Raw genomic sequence first — 24,743 nt, 5'->3', positions numbered from 1 at the left:
TACTAATAACAAAATAACAATTTAACTAAAATTTATCATATTTTATAAAAATCAGTTATAACTCACTATCTCTATATCGATAATCATCTCTATATGTTTTGTTTTGATTTCTTGAATTTTTTGAAGCTGTTGATGATTTAAATAAATCTGACTCCACATACCCTTCTGAATAGTCCTTGGAGGGCATTCTTGGAGTGCATGTGCCTGTGGTAGACGTAGTCTTAGCACCGATTGTTTGCACTCCTTCACTTTTACAACTTTCTTGTTGACCCTATACAATCGTTTTTATATTTTTTATGTTTAACTAACTATTTTTTTTTTTACCTGTTCTGTTTGTGACCCAGTTCCGGTAATGTTTAGTTTTCCACCGGGCGTGGCAGTTTCTCTGTCTCTCGTATTTGAGCTTCGGGATATGGTCTGTTTGGATGTATCTTCAGGTACTGTTGACTTATCAGCTTCCAAAGGTCCATCTCCAAGTGAAAGTTGTCGAGTATGAGAACGCGGTAACGTAGAAGCTAAATAAAATTATATTATTTTTTTATCTGTGTTATGTGATAATCATCTAAAATATAACAAACATCTTTCTTTATTGTATCTTGGATCTTGTGCCCTGAGTCTATTAAATTGATCAGCTGTCATGCAAGTACATTGTGGCTCCCTTGATCTACTAGGTGAAGTTGGTGTCGATAGCGGTTTTTTTCTCACTTTCGTACTTTGCCTTTTCGACGTATCTAATTTTAAAGAATACGATGAAGATGATTTCCGAGACAATTTCACAGTTGGAGTCTATAAACAAATAATATTAAGATTAAAATTTTTTTATTAATAAACCATGTAAGTACTTAATTGTACTTACGCAACATTCTTTAAATTGTTTAGCATCTATTGGGGATGTGAAATTTAGGCCCCAAGTGTCATTGCTATGTGGTTCTTTCCAGTACGCAAAACATTCTGAAGCTAATCCTATTTTTGTACCTAAAAAAAACGCAATTTTTTAGTATACGTTTACAATAAAACTTCTTTTTACAAACATCCTTTATTATCAGACATATTAAACTTTTCTTAAAATGTCAAATATTGATAGGTTTCCGTGTATTATAAAAATTAACTGAGAATTTAAATACTAATATACCTGGTTGAACCAGGCGAATATCCATAATTTTTTCCACTTGACTGTTGTAAGCAGTGATGTGGAATATATACTCTGGTCCATCTTGTAAGCACGTAATGTTTACAGGAACGAGATCTTCGGATATTTGTTGCCATTTTATTTCTTCTCCTTTAGCACTCACATGAAATACTTCAGCCCATAATCTGAAATTAAATTTAAAATGTATTTAACACATACATGAAATGAAATGCAACACACAAATATACTGGACAAATTATATATATTATCGTAAAATAAAATAATTGATCTTCAATGTTATTTTTTATCAATAAATGTATACGTATACAGCAATAGTACATAGTAAATATTTATTACATATAAAATTAAAAAAATTACTTAACATAAAGAAATATTGAGATAAATTAAAAAGTTTCCCATTAATTACTTTAAAATTCAAACTCTTATCTGTTTTATTATCATGAGGAATAATTGGTATATATTCCAGTCTATTGAAGATAATAACTATAAAATTATAAATAGACATAGGTACAGTAGATTTTGAATTTCGTACCTAATTTGAGAGTTGTCAAATATAATGATAATACTTATTATCACCTGTTATTAGAGTATATAATATGAAACTTGAAGTTGCCAAGTTATTTAATGAAATGAAGTACTACCGATAATATAAAAATAACGGATCAAATGACTAATATAAACATATTTTTTTTAAATAATACGTTTTTACAGAAAAAAAAATGATGCTATTTTTAATATAAAACTTTAAAACTAGAGTATATTAAAGATTTTTTATAAAACTTTTTTCAATATATAAAAATTAAAACAGAAAAATAATCATGATATCTATAAAATGTTATGCATACATATGAAATATACCTATACAACAAAGCTTATTTAAATATATGAGTACATTTTATTCAGAACTTATTAATTATTAAACTGTATTAAGCTAATTATTATACTCTAATTTATTTATTTTTTTTATTATACAACATAACATAATTTATTCATTTAATATGTAATGAAATTTAAAAAAATGTAATAGTTCAAAGTACATAAAATAATAAATATTTGTTAAATTTATTATAATAAAATTGGAATTTATAATTTATTTAAAAGTGAACTTTTCTTGAAAATTGCATAACTGAATCTAGAATTTTAGATTAAATCTTTTTTAAATACTATATTATACGTTATTATATCAATACTAAATAATAATAAGCAACTTAAAACTTCGTAGCAATTGAATCTTTTAGGGGAAAACAGACTTTACACAATAATAATTATCTACTTCAATGTTTTATGACTTTTTAAGTTTTCATGAGTTATTGTTTCTCCTTATGTTTACCATATATACATAAATTCTTAAATCTCAGAGTTTCATTATACATTAATTTATAATTCTTTAGAAATTTCAAATGTTGATGGTTTGATAATAATAATATTTGAAAACTATAAAATAAAACATAATTTCAGTATACACAAATAATTATATAATACTATAGTAATAGAGTTTTAGTAATTATAAAATTAAATTGTGTAATACATATTTTCATGTTATTATTAAATTATGTGTTTATTGAATAGAAATAAAAAATTAATATGTTTAAAATAATATATTTATCTATTTACCTAAATATTTTTATATTTTATAAAAAATTGATTAAACACTATTCAAAATGATTTAATTTAACAAAATATTACGGAGTTTAATATATTAATTTGAAATTATTTACGAAAAATACTTGAAAAGATGGAAATTTTGAATATTAAATAAAAACAAAGTTCAAAGAAATCAATTGATGACTAAAAATATGAAAAACACGATTGTAATCTCATAACATCAGTATGAAATTCGCACCATTTTTGTAATATGAATTCTAAACCATTCTGTCTATCATAATATGTTATATAAATTTATAGTTTTAAAATATATGCATAAAATATAAGTATATAATATAAACAAAATTTTATTAAAAATAAAATAAATATTTTCTACGAAATGCGTTTTGTGCAACGATGAATACAGTTTGAATGTCGTTTCTGACAGATCAATATAAAACATATTTATTTATTTTTGTTTTAATTTTAATAGTATGTTATGTATCCTCGTGAAAATGACAATATACGAAAATTGTTTGAATATTTTGTACTAATAAACATTTTCTTAACAGCATAATAGAAATCATTTGATTTTCATGTAATTAGTTTTAGATTTCATAAATAAATTTAAATAGATTTCATTAAGAATTACGTAAGTGGTAAATGATATATCAAAATACAATCCATAATATTATAATAATTATATTTTACACTTTTTAAACTTTTTATTGTGTTATACAATAAAATAAAAATTAAATATATATTCAACACATAATGTTATAGTATGATACGTATACAGATATTTTTAATAAGTATATGTCATTATAATATTATGATTTAAACATTTTGTAACGTTTTATTTTACTTTTACAATATAATTTATTTTCTATTGCTTTTGTGTTTATACATATTTGAGTTACTTACGGTTTATTTATTTATTTTATCTTATTTTATTAAATTTTTTAGTTTATACATTTATTATTTAATTAATAACAAAATCACCTAAGAAGATGACCATCTCTTCTTCTCGATGAGCTTTGAAATGGTCCGGCAACGTCATCGTATCTGTATGATTTTTTGATTAGAGGTCCGCAGGAGCTCAGTTTATTGCCCATGTCCAACCCCTGCGACTGTTCTGGTCACCAACCTCCACCGTCATCCCCCATTCTCTGTACATAAAATAATATTATGAAATATTTGACAAATCTATATATTTCAAAATTTTCAAAAAATCACAAAATTATAAGAATATAAAATTAAAAGATAACTCTAATATAGCAAAAAACAAAATTAAATAATATACATAGTACAAATTATTTAATTATCGTATACTTCTAACTCAAAAAATGTTCATCTATAAATATCTTAATGCAATTATAGTAATTTTATGAAAGTAAAAAGTAAAATTAAAAAAATCTTATGAAATTTTTCTTTTAAGTAGTATAATACGGCAATAGGGTATAGTTTTAAATAAATAATATAAACACATTTTCATCAAACATATATAAGTATTCATTTAACAATAATTTAAATGCCATAAACGAAGGTTTAAAAAACAAACCTCAATAGTTTGTTAATTTTTTTTTTTTTTTACATATAACATAAGATATAATAACAATATTATATGCAACATTTAAAATAGCACAGCTTAGTTAAAAGAAATAGAAACCCATTTCAATAATTCTTCTTATAAAAAAAAAAAAAAATGACCCGATAGCGCTGTGTTTATAATAAACCGCAGCCCAACGAATCGTTCTGGATGCTTTAACAACGCCCACGATCGATGGGGGTATATATGATTCCTGTGACGTCACGGGACTATATCACGGTCAGGGCTACTAAACATTGTAGGTATATTTACTGCTCTTGCTACATAGTAATTTAAACGTACGCTGTGCAAACGTATAGCGTAATATATATATATAATAGTGTGTACAAAATTAAAACGCAACTGTCTACTAAATACAGATATTACATGCCATTATATTATAATAAAGTAATCGATTTAAAAGTCACAAAAAAACACAATAGTGTTACATTTAATGTTCTTTATTAATGTTCTCATCCTAACAGTCAATTGAAATCTATTTCAGTGTACATAACAATATTAATGCGCACAAAAGATTTATGATCAAAGTCTCATGAATAATGTTCAGGATATAAATTATTCAAAAACGCTAACGTTTTAAACACGAAATATGAAACAAAACAATTTCTACTACATTGTAATATTATTGTATAAAATCCTAACAGTTATAAGAATATAAATAATGGTATAGTACCTAGGTAATAATAAAAGTATCTAACTAAAATAGTGTCTAAATTTCGATTTATATATTTTATAATAATATAAAAATTATAAATCTTTGAAAATTCACGTAGAAAGTTTATGATAAAATCAATTGTTCAACACTTTTAAAATAATTTTACATTCATCATTATTATTCTAAAAAATAATTAACAACTGTTAAGTTATACGTACAGTCTACAGATACGAAGAAATATTAATTTAAATAATATTTGTTAATGTTATATGATTAATTTTCATTAAAACCATATTGTGATTTATGATTAATAATAATATTATTAACATAAATATTATTTTTAAATTTAAATAAATCAAAATACAATAATTTAGTTGTTTTTTTTGTTATTAAATTTCCTCAAATACTTTTATTATATGAAATTACAACATTGGTCAATAAAAATTCATATATTAAATAAAAAAAAAAATTATGTGAATCGTTGCATTAGTTATAACTTATAATATTATAAAGCAATGATAAATAATTTACCTAAATAACTTAATATTAGATACATTAAAATTTATTAAAAATAAAACGAAATTTTTTTTCTCTTACTTTACTGTAAATATATTTATGCTGTTTTTATGATTTTATAAAAAAAAAAACTATTGATTCTAACTAAGGATCAGAAAAATATTGATAAAAAAAACTGAAAAATGAATATGTATTTCACATCTATACACATTATACATGCCTTTATATATCACAGTATTGTCCACGTCATGAAATAAAATAATTTTCTATACAACATATCATTATACACTGTATATAATTCTACACAATCTAGATATTATTTTAAAAATATAAATATGAAAACTATTCTTATTACGTATTTTGTTTCATCATTTAGATATTTATGTAGGTTAAGTAAAACTTTAAACAGCAGTATATTTTAATCCAAATTTATACTCGACAAATTAAAATTATATTTTATTTTGTAGATAAACCATAAAATTACAGTATAATGCATTATATATTCATTTATTCTATGTTACTTTGTAAATTTTTTTTTAGAAATCACTCAATATTTTGGCTTTTATTAATCGGTGAAATAGTGGTTTAATATTTTATGTAATAATTAAAAGTAGTATATTTATACGAACTCATCTTAATGAAATAGTTCAATCTCACTCAGTAATTAATTTCAATATTTTTTAGCAAAATGTATCAAGTCGTTAAAAAAAAAATATGATATGAATTTAATGAGTATTTATTTTATTTCACATAAATTAAGAGTGGCTGTCTAAGGTACAGTAGATTGATTTTGAAATATACATAATATGAAGTATTATAGGCTAGAAAAATTTTCGTTTGCTAGAAACAGCATTCGAAGGATAAGATGACTGTAGCCATAGTTAATGTGATGAAGAGGAATGTAGTAAGAAGCGAATAATCAAGATGATCTACCAAAAATCTTAAAATTACCTCTACTTGAAATTCAGGTGCATCTATAGAGCCATTAACAAGTTTGTTGAGAAAGTTTAAGTTGACTAACTATCTTCGATCAGATAAATTACTAAGTTTTAAATAGCATAAAATTGGGAATAATCATGCGGTTGATGCTCGATTTTAAGAGAGAAAAAAATAAAATTAAGATATTTATACTGACTACGTTCGAGTAGATATAAGTCAGAAAAAATTAATCCCGAACAATTGACCATATTTAACTATAGGCCTAATAAGAATGCAAAAAATATCTTATAAAGAAGACAGCTTTAAATCTAAGAAAAAAACGTTAAATGAACCCTAATGTTACTAGACTTAGCATAATAGAATATGATATCAGTATTCGTATTTGTATTTTTAATTAATCATGTATAATAAGATTACTTATTAAAATAACACGATTTCTTTTAAAATCGATTTATTTTAATTTTAATTTGTATTATGATTAATTTATTAAATAAAAAAATAATTATATTAATTATAAAATTAAATAAAATATTTATCAAATATCAAGATGAAAATTATTTTAAATACATACTTTGAAACATCAATAAGTTGTATTAATAAAAAATAAATATATGTTAATACTTTTTTCAACATACCTATGTTACTTATTAATACTGCGTTAATAGTTGATAAATATCAACTGTGTAATGTTTAGGTCTACATAAATATGTATACCAATATAAAAAGATTAAAAAATATTTATTTTTTTATGTTATTTAATATTGCTATATTTTTTTAATATTTATAATCGTATTAGTACTCTTGAATAATATAATTAATAAGAATACTATATCCAAGAATTTAATACATATAATATATAAATATATAAAAATAATTCTATAAAAAATTAATAAATAGCATTAGAGTGTACATAATATGAATGTCGAGTTAGTAGTTACGCAAAGCCAGAGAGGTTGTTTTGAAGAACCATTGAATAAATGAGCAAAATTTTTTCTGTTATTTTGAAAATAATAAAATACATAATCCTGTAAAGAGATATAAAAAAACATAAAATATAGTTATGATAATATGAAAAATATATAATATCTTCAGTGCTTTCGAAAACTTGTTGCTCGATAATTAAAACCGTAGCATTGAATACATTTCTTGAACAATAAAATATAAACTATGTGCTTAAAACACAATGACTCTGAAACTAAATTTTATAATACGACAGAGACAGATATTAAATGTCCAATTTTTAAGTAATAATAGAATACGATAAGTATACACGAAGAATGGTATACTCACTCCCGTAGAAATAGTACATATTATATATACACGGATCAATCGGATTAAAAATCCATCCAACTGCTCGTTGCGTAACGTTAAAGCTATGCAAGTGTTCAACCAAAACCATGTAAACCTTTTTACTCATTCAGCATTGGTTGGGTATTATTTTGTTAGGTAATCGTTAATAAATCAAAGTTTGCTCGAGCACACGCACGTTTCAATTCAAACGCATACCAATTATTGTAGATTACGAAACATTTTTTTTTATATATTGTTAATATACTATCTATAGAAACGTAATTTTTTATACACAGCAATACTTGAACTCTCGGGATATAGGGATAGGCCATTGATAAGGCCGTCTGTTACATTTCATACACCAATCGGAAACGTGTATATTTATATAGGAAAACGGAATAAAATTTTAGCAGCTTTCGCGCGATGCCGCAGTGCAATACGAAGCGTGTCGAAATCAAACGTCGTAAAGGGAGGTTACAACAATTGGGTCAAGCTCAACGCAAACTCGAGCATAATATACTCGCGCACACACGCACACACATATATTTATGTACATATACGTGTAATAGAATCTTGTTATAAACTTTATCGGCGTTATTCTTATACGGACGTAGTCACCATAATAGTCGTATTTGTGACGTGTTCCGTACACTTATTACTGCAAGTGTGCAATATATATTATATATATACATACACACATACATACATAATATACACAACATAAGTCGACACGCAGTCGTGAACGCGAAATGGTATATAATAAATAATATAAAATAATATATGACGTGGACGTTCGCACAGCGGCGCCCGCGCGTCTGCTGTGTACCGAAATAATAATAATATTCGTACAAATATCATTTGGTTTCACCGAGGACGCGCGTGCACCTAAATTGCCGATTCAACGCGCCGCGTTACCTTTGCGAACCCCTACTACGCGAGATCGTTCAGTCGGCCCACGAAATGAGACCGGAGACAGTATTAAGGAGAGTGTTTGTCGTTCTCAGTGTATGCCAAAGTCTGTTTTGATGGTCGGGTGCGCGCTCGCACACACTTAAACACACTCTGTAAACTTATACTAAAAGTCTCCTCGAGCTGACAAAAAAAAAAAAAAAAACTTATGCGAACTGGTCAACTTATGCTAAAGTAGTAATTCGTGTACGCACATATACAAACGCGAATAATATACATTATATATGACATGTACATAATTACTCGTATGAAGAGCAATGCACAAGTACGTAAAAACCCTAAGGACCCCTTCTGCGATTCACATCAATGGGCCGCGTTTGCGCCCCTTACGCTGCACTCAACACGACGAGTTAAAATACAAATGCTAAAATATACAACACACACCACATCCATATACCCTTCCCAGTATACCTGCGATCGCCTGGATCTGACGGACATCTGCCTGTCGCCATGCGACGACGTCGATGACGACGACCGCATAGCGCTCGGGTGTATGCCCATCGCGTAGTAATGAAACACCGACACCGTATGATCACAACGACGACGACGACGATCAACGGTCGATCGAAACTAACAACACTCACGCCGTTTGATCTGGACACCAGCACACTGTATTGTTACCACTTTTGATATACTATTATGACTATTATTATCGAGTGCAGTGTGTAATATATTATATTTTATTTATTATCGAGTACACGTCACACGATGACTTAAGCACGTCACCGTTGGGGGGCCGTTGACGTCTGATTCCGACTTGATTTTCGATGAGATTATCCGACGAGAGCACCGGACGCACACGCACGGTCTTATATTTTTTACTATATGCACACTTCCACACGCGCGGAATAATAAAAATAATAAAACCAACAAATAAATAAATAATAATAATAAAAAATAATAAAAAAAAAGCTCCGAACACTGTCCACGCCCCAAGGTGGCCGACCGGAGGACACGCAGGGTGTGTCGAACGTGTACGCGCGACAACTCTCGAGTGTGGTGCCTCCTCCTCGGGCGCGCAATGTAGGAAAGATAGATGCGGCGGCGGCGGCGTCGAGCCAGGCCGCGTGCGCGCACCGATCGTCGTCGCAGTCGAATATATGTGTGTATATTTATATATGTATATATGTATATATTTATATATATATATATTAGTAGTATCCATTGCCGCTGTCGTCGTCGGCAGATCGCTCCACATGCTCAGCTCGGCGTGCGCGGTGAGATGCTGAACGACTCACAGCTGACGGTCCGTAGGACCGACCGACCGACAAACCGACCGACAAACTGACCGACCGACCGACCGACCGACCCATCGACCGACCGACCGGAAGACAGACCGACCCGCAGACGTGGTGGTAGCGATAGTGACGACGGCGGCAGCGGTTGCGGCAGCTGCGGGGTCCAGTCAATGAATAGCGTATACCTACTACAAGGGCGTGTGTCCCGCAGAACCACTGCCGCCGCCGCCGACCCGTGGCCATTGCACGCCCAGTCTGAATAATAATAAAATATCACGGAGCTCTATCCGCGGACCGTTTGTACACATTCGTGTGTCGTATACTTTTACGAACTTTGACGTGGCTGTTTGACTGTTCATTTGGTGCGCAAAGTTATTATACGCGATTTATACTTCTTATAGACCACCACTAAATACGCGTATACCTGATGTCGCGTGATGTAGTTAAACGAAATTTGAAGGGGTACTAAGAGCGGCTTAACAATTCAGCGTTACAAATTCAGAACCAATCTTGTGTTGTTAGGCATAGCATTAGAGTGAATTTACCTATTATCAAGCTTTGAGAAAAGAACATTATGTTTGTCGGTGATTTTGGTTTTCAACGATATTGCTAGTTATAAGTATGAAAAATATTACAATTTAAAAATAACCTTTAAAATAAAAAATACTGAGATATCGTAAAAAGTCCAACTTAAAAACACAGATAATGTGGATTATAATTGATATAATAATACGTCAATTCTCTCTAATATTAAAGATAACAATATAAGATTAATTCAACTGAATGCACATTTACTATGATGCGCCTTTAGTTAAGAAACAAAAAATTGAATATTAAAGTACGCTGACAAAACTTTCAACGTGTTCATAATATGATATTATAACTTCTGATATCATCCATTAGGTGACATTATTTTTTTTTTTTTATTTTAATTAGGACTATTTCTTTATAATTTCTATTTGGTTCTATAATTTATCTTGTTGTAAATGAATTTTTGATATACTAATCTTTCACCACTCTCCTCTGGACAGACCAAGTCATGATAAAAATATATCAATAAAATGTTGTATAAGAAATAAGGATCTTACAAGATATAAAAATTGATCAAGGTAAACTTAAGAATTCGTTTTCAACGTTTCTGTCATGTATAAAGTTGTTGAGCTTTCCCTCCGAGATAAAATTTAAATTTGTGCCTATGTTGGAGTGTAATGTAGTCTTACATACTACATGAACCACTGCATCGATCTGCAGAATACACATGTAAACGCGTGCTGTACATAATAAATTGTATTATGTAAATATATTTGTACAGTGTATGTCGGTGGTCGGTGGTGCGTGCACACGTGCGGAAATAAATAAAAATAATAAAACGCGTACGTATCGCATTTAATATCGCATGTTTGTGCGCATGCGCATGTAAACTTAAATATCTTATTCCGCTCAAACAATTATTTTAAGATAATCTATGTGAACCCAAAGACATTTACGAGTTATTAACATTTACAATCCCAGTATTGTATAATGAGTTGGCTTTTATTTCATGCACACGCGATTCAAACCGATTCCAATGTGTCTAAATGGGTACACATACCGAGATACCGACTAATACGAAACATTTATGTTTTTACGACATTATCGTGTTCGTACATAGAGCATCCACCGCTCTTATCTACTCGTACATTGTACATATATCTTAAGTTTTAATTGGACAATTCGCATTACATCGATTTATATCTATTAATAATATTATTAAATATCGATCTTACTGCCCTTATAGTTTATACTATTTATTATTCAGACGACAATAAAAAATACCACCATCGCTATGTATACCTTTATATTGCATACATTAAAATTAAAAATATGAGCAGTTTCATTTAAAAATTTTTCTTAACCCCTGCTGTATGTATATTATATCTTTATAATTCATTATATTACATAATATCGATTTTAACATATTAAATTAGAAAAACATATCAACAACTAACGAGAACTTAGAGTAGTATGTTTATAAGTATCAAATGGCCAAATGAAAAAACCATACAGTTTAAAATAGTTCCATTCCCCTTTTTTATAAATAGCTGCATGTGTAGTGATTTAATCATGAAAATGTAATAAATTTACATAGTCTAAATTCTAACTAACAAATATTATTGTCAACAAGAATTATAATATCGATGTTAAAAAAATATTTTTCAAATTGATTTTCTAGTCAGCAGATTCGTTAGTTTAGGAAAAATGAATTCCTATATAATTCGTATAAATAAAGATATATTTAAATACAAAATGCCTAAAAATAGATACTAACAAAATATGTCGATGTAAGTTTGTAAACCAAGAAATAAAGAAAAAATAACAAAATAACATATATTAATACGAGTATACCTAAGAAAAAATAATTTAACCATACTTTATCACTTTCAACAGGAACACTGAAATGTTCATAAAAAATTTATTTTTCCAGTTATTATGAATTTGGACTCAATAACGGCAAATACGTGGTGATTCACAGGCTGAGTATCCATAACTACTTATAACCACTATAGACATAATAATAGCATGAAAATTAGTGGAGCGACAAAGATGTCTACCTGATTCATTTCAGTGCGTCACGATCACAGCTCTCTTTAATTCGTCAGAATTCACTACTGCGCACAATAATATTAGTAATAAAAAAAAATTAACGATTTGTACTTAAATAATTCAAACCTTTACTGGAAAAAATATGCGAATTATTAAATTATAAATTACGTAACATTCTAATTAACAGTAAATTGAATAAAATTCTTGGATTATTTTATTTTAAGATATAGGAATATTTTTGTAGAAGTTTAAAAACAAATTTATTTAATTGACTTTTTTAGTACTATGCATTGTCTACAAATTACAAAATGTGTACTATACGTAGGTCTCCCACAAATTTTTCGAGTAATTCAGCCATTTATATAGGTACAAGAGTGTATATAACTAATGATTAATAACTAATTAAATAGTCACCTATATTCATTAAAAAATTTTAAATTAACTAAACTGTAAACAGAATAAATAAAAGTTGTAATGAAGACACTTTTTAGAAATAGTTTCAAAAAAAATACATCCCTGAAATATATTTAAGTTATCTGAGTATACAACGGAAATAATGACAACAATAAATTAGTGTTACAAAACATTGTATTGTTTTATGATATTGTTACTAAACCGACCATTATACCCACCATAACTACCATATTATATTATAATAGCTTAACTAGTGGTAGTTCACAAACGACGATCACGACGATGTAGTCTCTAAAAGGACTATCTTACAAGGATTCTAACCAAATTGAGTGTTTATATGCAATGTAATCGATGTAATCTAAGCGACCTATTAATAATATTAAATCCATGACACGCCCTATGTCCATAATCCCAAATGATTTTTAATAAAATTTACTAGTCAATTAATGACAAAAAAATTACTAATTAATGTTATCTAATCATAAATATAATACATACATATCACTGTACGAAATATTAAACATTTCAACAAGAACGAATGCAGAGAGGAGCAATTGGGATAATCTTACCTCCAAAGTTCTTAAAAAAAATGTATATATATATATCCATGAACCACCCTAACCCTCTTATTTGCGCTTATAGACTATCATTCCTTCCCACTGATATAATATACAGGATCTGTCTTTGATATAATATAAGTATTTATAAATATATTATAATTTAAAATGAATATTAGAATATAATTATAAATAAGCAATAAACCTTAAACCTGCGTTAAAAATAATTATTCTGTTATGAATTATGTAAAAAAACATATTTTTATTTTAAACTGTACCTTTAACTTATTTGACCATTTTATCTAAAATTATACATATTTTAAATTTTAAACAACTCACACAACCATGCAGGTGATTCCATTAATAGCGTATTCGATAACTTCATAAAAAAATAATCCTATATAATTCCAATTAAAAGATATCAAAAATCAATAATTCTTCTTCTAAAATGCTTTATAGTCGAAATCTTTTATATGTGTCATAAATTATTTTATTTCCGATTAAAAACTTTAAACATTACAATAAAATAGAATTTAATTATCCATTAAAAATAATATTTATAACATTGATTCTCAAAAATATATATTATGTTTATTTGTTTGTACCTATATCCCAATACATAGTGATTAATAATAGAAGTTTTCTAGTAAAAGTAAAATAGATAAATAAAAGTAAATAAACTAACCTATTTATTAGTATTTTACAAGTTTAAAATTAATAACTAATCGAATTTAATAAAATTATCCAAAATTATCCATGCACATTAAATAATATAAAATATATTATCATATTAATTATTGTTATTAAAATAAAATATAATTTAAATATTACAATAGGTTTAGGTAATGTTATTATCTATTGACTATGTGTACAGATAACTTAAAAAAAAAATAGCATATAATATTTTTATAATTGTTTAAAATTTTAAATATTAATAAATTTACACTTTTAAGTACAATATATAATAAGTATTTTTTTTTAAATATTTGATAAAAATAAAACTGTTACTTGAGTGCCTATAATAATACCTACGTTATATTTTTTGTTATTGTTGTTTTTTGTCGTAGTTGGAAATGTAGATACTTATATATATATTTAAGTAGGTAATCAATTGTGTTGGTTTTTTTTGTCTCGCTCACTCTTTTAAAATGCTTATCGTGCAATTTTTTATTGATATTTAATGGAGAACGTGTGGATAATAATACTTTCAAAAAAGATTAAAACCAAAAATTTCAACCACCAAAGTTATAATTTTCATCTCTTGAAAATTAAATTTCATATTTATATGGCTTAGAACTAAGATAAATAATAGATACTAATTTTCTTTTCTTCGAAGTGTGTATTTTATCATATTCAAAACATAATGATAAATAAAAGTGTAAAACTAAATTCAAGTACCTAGTAATTAACATCATAGACTATAATTATTATAGAAGTAGTATTATATAGAAAAGTTAACAAAAATATATTAACAATAATACTTATCAACTATGTACTAAAATATATTATCAAAACCACTCCACATAACCGCGCATACGTCAATGTATTATTATAAAAATATTAATGATTTCATCATACTTCAATACATATAAAGTATTGTACATTTGCATAGCTATATTCAATTCATCTAATTCAATTATTGTATAGTTATTTTTTTCTTCTATTATTGGATAAATATTTACTAAAAATTGAATTGATTACTCGATAACTATTATGCTAACATTATAAAATCAGAATATCTAACTAATATATTTGTTTAAGCTAAATAAATCAATATCTACTTTGGCAAATGGCAATGATCCGTCAAATAATATAATATTGTCATAACCTGTACAAGACTTCACAGCTGAATAATAACTGGGTACAAATTTTCCTTGCCTAGACCTCTTGAACGAAAATCTTTCATGAATGGAACACTCATTGTTCCCGAAAAATTCTTAGATGAGTCAAGATTTATATAATTAATTAATATTTTCATTTTTATAATAGGGTAAATCTAAGCCATAATTAAATAAACTATTTTATTTGTTATAAAATCTACTACTTTTAGATATTGAGTAAAGCAAAGACTAATGAATATATTGGTTTCACAATGATGTGTTTATTTTTATTTATTTATTGTTTTTTTTTTTTTATGTGTGCATTTTGTATAGTATAAAAAATATTTCTCTTTTCAACTTCAAGAATAGTTAATAAATTGGATTTAGATGGTACTTATATAATAAATTTGTAACAACTAGAAATATTATATTAATTAGTAGTATACGAGTATACCATTTTTTTTCTTTGGTAAAAAATTAGTTATTTCTAAAATAAAATAAATAACTGAAGCAATATAAATATATAAGGTGATAAAAAATTATAAATTTTTTGAATAACATTATACATTTTTTATTTCATATTTAGAAGCAGGCTATTTTTGAATTATTTCAGTAGGCACATAAAAATTGAAATTCGGACGTTTAATTTATAAGTTATACACTTATGCGTATTTAAAGTTCAGATGATCTAAGTATTAAACCAAAATGTTGCGAGCTATCAACGTACCATTTCACTCTACACACCAAAAATTAAAAATAATTAAAAAATTAAAAATAAATGTTTATACCCACGTCAATTCTTTAAACATAGAATTATCTTTCATTTATCTACTCCTGATAATAACCATACAAGATTCAAAAAACAAAAAAGCCTGAGGACCACCTAAATTGATAACATAAAAAACCATAATTGGGTTTCCCACCCGTTCAAGCTAAATTTAAATTATTTATTATAACCTCCTAATAATCATCTTATTTTCTTATTTACTTGTAAATAAATGATAAATATATATTTTAATAAAATAATCTAAAAATATGTTCATGGTAAAAATATTTGTAAATAAAATAGATCTTCATAAGTTGTCCTTATAAAAATTTAAAAATACCAAAGATAAAATCTACTCACAATTTATTTTAGAGTAAATTCGATCTCGAAGATAATAAATTACCGCGTTAGATCAGTATTGGTACTCCAGTTTATTTCTCTTATAGTTCATTCATACGTTTAAAAAGTTATAATATAAAAAATATTTATTAATTTTTATCGTAAGAATAATTCAAGAAACATTTTCAGCAAATTACATGAATACAGTCATATTTTCATCTTTCCAAATTATATATCACACATAAATATCCCTTTCAACCCCCTTCATCAACTTAAAATAAACTTAAGATCAACTTTAAGTCCACGTTAACACATCGTATTAGTTTGTTACTTATAGAAAAATAAATTACTTAAAATAATATAAATATACTATAGACCAAATACCAGTATTAAAATATCCTTAGAAATAGTTGCTGAGTGCTAATACACAGGATCATTTTTCGAATTCAGTAGTTTATTATTAAATTTAAATTGTACAAATAAATTAAATCGGCTAACTCAATGACGAGATACACTCGAAATCTACTAAATAAACAGCAGATATAGTAGAAAGAGTTCACTGCATTTTTAATTCCAAATCATTGATTGCTTGTAAATTATTTTTAAATTTTAAATTAAACAAGGAAATTATTGCATTATGTATTTGTTGCTCTATTAAAATAATTTTTCTTTTTAAACACAAATTTTGAGTTAGCTTATAAGTGCTCAAAAAGTTAACTATCTACTCTATTGATTATAAAATGGAAGTAATACGCTCTCATAAACATATATTATAAGTTTTCAGACACAATTATCAAAAAAAAACTAAAAATCAGTTGGTCAGCCGTCCAAATGACATCATGGTGGGACAAAAAAAAAAAAATTGGCAAACGATGAAAACGCCTTGTTGTGTAATGTGCGGCGTACATGAACGTAAACAAAATTATAGTAACGTCAACGTTGTACCAAGCGTTGAAACAAAACCGCTAAACGAAACACTAGAACCCTCGAACACGGTTTTTTTCTAATTTTTTTTTTTTTTCATTGTCTAGATCTCGGCTAGTTGCGTATTTTATAAACAGTGATCTCTCGGGTTTATTATCAAATTTACTTTTTCATTTAATTATTAAAATAATAATAATAATTTTTTTTTATTATTATTATTATAGCTTTAAGTAACAACTAATATAGCTCTACAATTATATAAAAAAAAAAAGTACAATTTAAATTAAATTAAAGAACATGAACATAGATATTAAATAATAAAGCCAGCATCTAAAATAAATTTAATAATACTTTTAATAGTGAAGATGCAATTAGTATTGAGAATAGAGTGGAGAATAATTATTTTTATTTGATAATATTTGTCATCAGTTATCAGTTATCACTATGTCATGGCCCATTGGCCCATGCCATACGGGTATTTACTGCAAGGTACGTATATTATTATAATTTATTATAAAATATTGGTAACTCATTGGTCTGTATTCAAGTGCGAGTTGTGGATAGATTATACAAGTTTTACAATAAGCTTTCGATACTAAATAACGTTACATTTTGTTTTATCAAATTCTTAATTCTTTTTTTTTCGAGGGACAGAGCAAAAATTATAATCTTTGATCTTTTTTCATTTCTCCCTCTCGGTGAACTCTGAAATAAGCCCTGATCCCAGCTACTATAGCCATGCGGTGTACGTTTACTAATCACATAAATTACATTACCATATTGTATACGTATATTGTATGTATTTATACAATATACACATATTTTAAACATATAATATGAGTACACCATGTAATACCTACGCATGGACGACGGGACTAAGTCAAGAAATAATATTTCTCTGTCATACATATATACTTGAATAATAATACTTAGACTATGAAAAACATCATTTTTTTTTTTAACTATCTACTCTCAGCTTTTTGTACACTCTATTTATAACATGTGTATATGTATACTGTATACGATCGTGTCAATACTGTATTACTTAAATAGAACTTCAGATACGTTAGGTTGGGTTTTTCAAGTATGGAAAATAAAAAACTGGTTTACATAATTATTTTTAAATTTTTTTAGAACATTTAAAGAAAAAATTTCGTTTGAACGAAAAAATCAAACTGGAGTAATATGATTCCTTTTAATTGGAACTAAAGGTCTGCAGTTTTTTCGTTCTAACACTTTAATCAAAGATAGTAAGATTAAAAGTAAAAGATTACCAGTACTTATAAAAATAATCGAATAAAGCATATATTAATAAGTAAATTAACTACTCATAAAATTGATCTACCTGTGTCTTATTGTTATTCAAAAATTAATTAGGTACTCTAGAATAGTGGTCCTCGTTATGATTCTTAAAACAACTAAATATTAATTTTAAAAACTTCTTGCGAGCCACCCACAATTTTTTAGTTAATATATTATTTGACTTATCGATAATAATCAATTATAAATATTAAAATGATATTTACAATTTTACAAGCAATTGATAAAAACCATTAAGTTTACTATCATAAAATAAGAAAAAATATTGTTTCATAAATTATTATATTGTTTAAATTTATTATTTGATATTATTTTTTGGTGTTGATGTACGAAATTTTAGTTTCTTGTATAATACATTATATATAATAGAATCATAAAAATATACATTTTTATTAATTTCACACTTTTGAATATACATTTTAATTCTAGTACGAACCACACAACATTTGTAAATAAACAGGGCGTGGGTAGATTTTTTTATTTCACGCTGTTATAAATTTGAATTATTCCGGCAAATGTTTATGTTAGCATTTTATTGACATAATATTATTTTCAAAATATTTCGTATTTTTATACTAATTTTAACCATTTGAAATTTTAGTAAAATTCGTCAAAGACATTTTTTTATGAAATATAAAACTATTGAAAAATCTTTAAAGTTATTTTGTTACAGAATTAAGTCAGAATTTTTATTCTGTTTTCTTCTATAAATATTTATTGATTATGTTTAGGAGCTACAGATTTTTTTTGAGGGAAGGGGACATATAATTTTTTTTCTCTACTTTTTGGAAGTTATCTTATGATTATACAATTCTGTTAATAACTATGGTATACATTTAGCATAATATAAAACTATAAATGAATGTATTTACGTAGATTAATATAAGTTTATTAATATATTATGTTTTAAACATGAAATTTTATTTTTAATTCTAGTATTATAACTAATAAGTAATAAGAACACGAGACCATAACTTTTAACTTTTATAAATATAAATAAAACCTTACAAAAATTACAAAAATGGTAAAAATAAAAATAAAGGAGATTACTATGAAGCAACTAAACAAGTTAAAATGGTTAAAAACATAACAAAAGTCACAGTTTGTACACGAATTTGGGATAAACAAATAACTGTGCGACGTCGTGCGCTCATAGTATTCGTACGACGTACATACCAATTGTATAACAAATACAAATAAACAGTAATCTCCAAGTTACATTATTTTAAATTATAACATAATGTTTTAGGAATTGTAGTTATACCCATTATCTATATTGTGTATGCAGTACAACTGTAATTAGCTGCAGAATGTACCAAGCACCCTGTAATTATAAATAAATATTGAAAATAATGATGAAATTTAAATCGATCTTTTATTTTAACATCATGCTTAATACTTAACCATTACTACTTGGCATTTATTAATACAAATTACGTATAATTTATTATAAATTTATTTCTAATTAAATAAATATATTAACGATACAACCCATGAGGAATTTTTATACATTACACTATAGCAAAGAAAAAAAAAGAAAAAGACTTCAGGGGAACACGCAATGCTAGTTCTCCTCCTGAATAAACGGCACTGCCCTAAGCTAAATCCTAAAGCTTGAAAGTTTAACACAAAGTTCCTCAAGATTTCCTTACGGCAATCTTTTATTAAACTGAAGAATTAAACAAATAAATAATAATTTTAGTTATTTGATTGTAGTTCAAAAATGTTATTTGTAAGGAATTTAACTCTTTCCCATTATGTATATTATTAATTACTAATTAAGGATTGCTATAAGCAATAACATTTTCAAAGTATTTTTTTTAATTTTAAGTTATTTATAACATTAACCTATTCACATCGTCTTTTGATATTGATGTTGATAACAGCTAGTAATAATATTATAATGTATGAGATTTGTTTTTGTAAAAATTATTTAAGCCTACCTTAATTAATAACATACATAAATATCCAATGTCTCCGGTTTTTTACTTTTTTTATTATTGTTCCAAAAAGATAGATAATAGGATAACGAAAAACGTTTCTCAGTTGAAGTACCTATTTAAGAACTTATCAAAAAAAATTATAAAAAACCGTTATTTTTAAATTATCATAAGGGAATAGGCACATTGAACAATTTCTAATTCAAATCAATTGTTTGTCGTTTTTATCATTTGGCATGTCTTGATTTCATTTTCTAATTCATGTTTTTACTCAGTCTACGTATTATAACGAGTATAAGTATTGAGAATATCTTACATTTTACATTTATTGGGCGATCATGTTTCAGAGTAAAAACAGACTATTAAAATGATTTTACAATAAATACGGTCTACGATTTTTCTTCATAACCTTTTTTTATCATTAAGTTTGAGAGAGATGGTAAACTGCGGCAAAATTTACCTTTTTCTAAAAATCGATATATAAACTGCAGCAAAAAAATAATTAAGATTATAAGATTATACGATCTGCGACAAAACCGATAAAATACATCATACAAACTGCGGCAATTTATTTTATATACTTATACACGTTTATTGCTTAATTAGGTATAATACGTATTACGTGTTATGACAGCTATTAGTATCTCTTTAAGTATTAGGCGTAAAAATAAAGAAAAACCAATTTTAAAATTAAAAAATATTATTATTATATTAAAAATTATTTTAAAAAATCATTTAATTAAAAAAATAAATAAATAAATAACAATACAATAGGTATCTAATTTAATTTCCGCAGTTTGTATGATGTATCTTATCGGTTTTGTGGCAGATTATATAATCTTAATTTTTTTTTTCTCGCAGTTTACATATCGACTTTTTGAAAAAGGTAAATTTTGCAGCAGTTTACATACAGCCAAGTTTGATACTTCGTGCACGTATAATCATTACTTCTAATGTTCAAACTGGTCGATGGTTTTGTCCCGTTAGGGAAACTTACACCTCCCTCGATCAACCCCACGTGAAATGCCCACACATACATACATTATAGGACATAGATACTCGCAGCCTGCAAGTACTATCATTTCATAACATATTATACACAAATTCGGCGATGATAACATAATTGAACAGTGATGTGATAACCGATAACGACAAAACACAACTTACACGTCTCGTCCGGGGGTAACAGGGGAGCGGCGGCTATTGCAAAATTTACGGCCGTGGTGCGTTGCTCTCCTACGACGACGACGACGCCGGTAGCGGCGGTCGACTGCACAAAAACGACGGCGACGGCAGAGGCAGCGGTGGCGATTGTCTCGTGTGATGCACGGTGTGAACGGCACGCGACATAATAATATTATAATGATGATGTCCTGTACTGCGCAACCCGAAACGAAACGTTCAAAAAATTAAATTTATAAATTTGTTATAATAATAATAACAATAAACGGCAGTAAAGATATGGTATTATACGATCCGCCGCTTATTACACTAATAACGCACGACGACGCCTACGACACGCAAGTACGACCAAGACGAGTCGGTCGCGCGGCTTTTGCGGCGCGGACCATTAAAAACGATGATAAATATTAAACGGCGGCGGTGGCGGAGACGACAACGATAATATTATATTTCTATAAATAATATATCACATTATGTATCGGCCGCGGTGGTGCGCCCGTACTGATCACACTGTCTTCCGCGCCGCAATACGCACACACCCACGCACACACTGCCAAACGCGCGCGCAATATAATATTAATAATAAATAACCGCAATGGTATAATAATAATAATAACGACGGCGGTGCTGATGATAATACGACTGTGCGGGACCGCCGGGAGAGTGATAGAGAGAGAGTGTTAGATTGAGTGTGTGAGAGAGAGACGCCCAACCCGCCGGCACGCACCGCTACTGAGTCTCTCGTGTACAACAGTCCGCGTCGGCGGCACACGACGCGAAACGCGCACGGCGGCAGCGACGGCGGCGACGACGGCAGCGGCACGTTCGCGCTATCGCAGCCCGCGACGACAGTCCGTAAAGTAATCCGGGGATTTTCCCGTCGGCGTGCCCCAGGATTTTACACCGCCACCGCGGCGTGCATCCCCCGCACCGCCCACGCCGGGGCCGCGTGTGTGTTGCCCCGCCGCCCTTGACGTCCTGGCGGAAAATTGGGGCCATCTCGACTCGAGCGCACCGCGGCAATGCAAGCTCGCGGAATCGGCGGCAGAAGGTTCACTCCTGCTCTCACTCGTTCCTTCTGCCGCCCACGCACATTCTATACGCACACACGCGCACCGCGGTGTCCTGCCGCCGCTACCCGCGGTCCTTGCCCGTCCGCGGCGACTATTATATTATTATTATTGTAATACTATGTATGGGAGTGCGTGAGAGAGTACGCGATCGCGGGGGCGATCTGACCGTTGGCGAACTCTGTATGATGCACTGCGAACCGCAGGGACGACGCCACTCCCTCGCGTCCTCCGCCGATACCGCCCGAATATTGCGGTACACTTTTGCGCCGGGATCGCATCGGTCCCGATGCACTCGGCGGTCACCGTACTAGAACAGTACTCGCGATGTACTATCGTTAAACGATGGGCATTTGTAGGACTTGCTGCAGAACTGCAACTATGCAGACCACTATACGTACAATAAACGTGACTGTGGCATTACGCACCCGCAAAAATACTCTCGCGACCCGAGAAAATTGGAAATTTTATAATTATTTCATCGCTGGTATTCTCGAGCCGTTGTGGTTCTAGTTATCAGCGTTTTGGTCGTTTTGTCGACAAGACACGTACCTATCCGGTATTCGGCCGACCGCGTTACCGCAATGTACTCAAAAACCAGCGTCATTCATTTTATTGACCCATAATCTCGAACCTCTTGAACGCGTCGTCATTCTCTTCGAGTGCCTCTTTTGCCACCACCTCACCTACTCTTACCCGGAGACAATTCAATAGCGTTGTCGTCTAACGAAAGCGTGATGAAAAATATAATTCGACAAGCACCACTTAAAAATCCGCAATCAAAGCACATGACGCACCGACTCCATTGATGTTTAACCCAATTTAATGTGAGGAGAGTCCCAGCGTCATTATCCAAAGTCTCACTTCTTGCGTATCTGCATTATTCCGTCACGGTAGTACGGTACTCTAGCAAGCGTAAAAGGAGGGGTTGAAAGGAAGGATCGTTGCCTGCAGAACAATTACCTAGGTTTTCATTTAAAATCATTTTCCTATTTTCTAACACTTATTTGTGTAAATGTAATCAGTAAGGCCAAGAAGATTCGACACCATACTGGGAATCATCTATACCGGCGTGTGTAGAGCCCGGATACACATTTTCTTCTAAACACATCGAACCAGATAATCTGTCATCATACACCGGGCGTTGCTGCGACGTTGCCACGGCGCGTCAGAATCGCTCACTCGCGTTCCACGTTTTTATTATTGATTTAAGACGAGGGACAAGATGCGGTCTCTATGGCAACGTCGTACCCAGGGCAAAGGCGCGAAAGAGAGTGAGAGAGAGAAAAACAGAAACAGTTACTGAGAGCAAGCGAGCGAAGGCGAGGAATCGCACGGGGAGAGGAATGGTTATGCTCGCTGTGGTGGATAGGACGTGCCACGCCCAAGAGGTGGTGCGCTGCTGCGGATGCATTGCGTTCTTCCCTTACACTGCACCCCGGTCGGCCAACGAGGTCTATCTATACAGCCTTATACATTGTGTAACCAGATGCCCACACGGTAGCGCACTTGACCTCCTCACTTCCGTCAACCACGAGTGTGTGGCGAAAAGTATAGTGTACTCTCTCAATGCGAAATAGGCACATAAAACTGTATGACATATCAATAAAAATTGACGCATGTACTCTCAGAGGATTTAATGCAAAATAATACTGCACTCTATCACCCGCCAAGTGTCTCGTCACAATTGCAGTACTTTCGCCGTCGAGTCCTAACGGTTTTACTACCATAATAAAACATTGCACCACACTATAACGGTATTAAAATATAACCTTCTTTCACTCCCATGCATATTTGGAGGTAAACGTACGACTATCCAAAATCATATAATTACCTAAGTTTATCAGTTATTACTAGTTAATCCATGTATTATACTAA

At 29.2% G+C, this 24,743-nt stretch overlaps 1 protein-coding gene across 4 annotated transcripts in view; it reads right to left on the bottom strand.

Annotated features, from left to right (window-relative positions):
• The window catches only part of LOC112593132, a 60,709-nt gene extending 38,080 nt beyond the window's left edge, over window positions 1-22,629 (bottom strand). For 2 of the 4 annotated variants that reach the window (XM_025337438.1, XM_025337456.1), the window contains exons 1-7: window positions 9,124-9,683; window positions 3,737-3,903; window positions 1,133-1,314; window positions 857-975; window positions 579-786; window positions 325-515; window positions 67-271 (exon numbers count right to left, since the gene is read on the bottom strand). In XM_025337438.1, the coding sequence (XP_025193223.1) occupies window positions 67-271; window positions 325-515; window positions 579-786; window positions 857-975; window positions 1,133-1,314; window positions 3,737-3,849 (1,018 nt within the window). In that variant the 5' untranslated portion in view covers window positions 3,850-3,903; window positions 9,124-9,683. Of the gene's footprint in view, window positions 1-66; window positions 272-324; window positions 516-578; window positions 787-856; window positions 976-1,132; window positions 1,315-3,736; window positions 3,904-9,123; window positions 9,685-21,780 lie in introns of those variants that run through there. The other 2 variants (XM_025337447.1, XM_025337465.1) reach the window with 2 other exon arrangements.
• Between the last annotated feature and the right edge of the window lie 2,114 nt (window positions 22,630-24,743).

This window comes from Melanaphis sacchari, unplaced genomic scaffold (genome assembly GCF_002803265.2).
Source record: "Melanaphis sacchari strain LSU unplaced genomic scaffold, SCAv2.0 Contig0_pilon_pilon, whole genome shotgun sequence".
Classification (NCBI taxonomy): Eukaryota; Metazoa; Arthropoda; class Insecta; order Hemiptera; family Aphididae; genus Melanaphis; species Melanaphis sacchari.
Note: the sequence above shows the minus strand (reverse complement) of the source record. Positions and strands in the feature narration are given on the sequence as shown.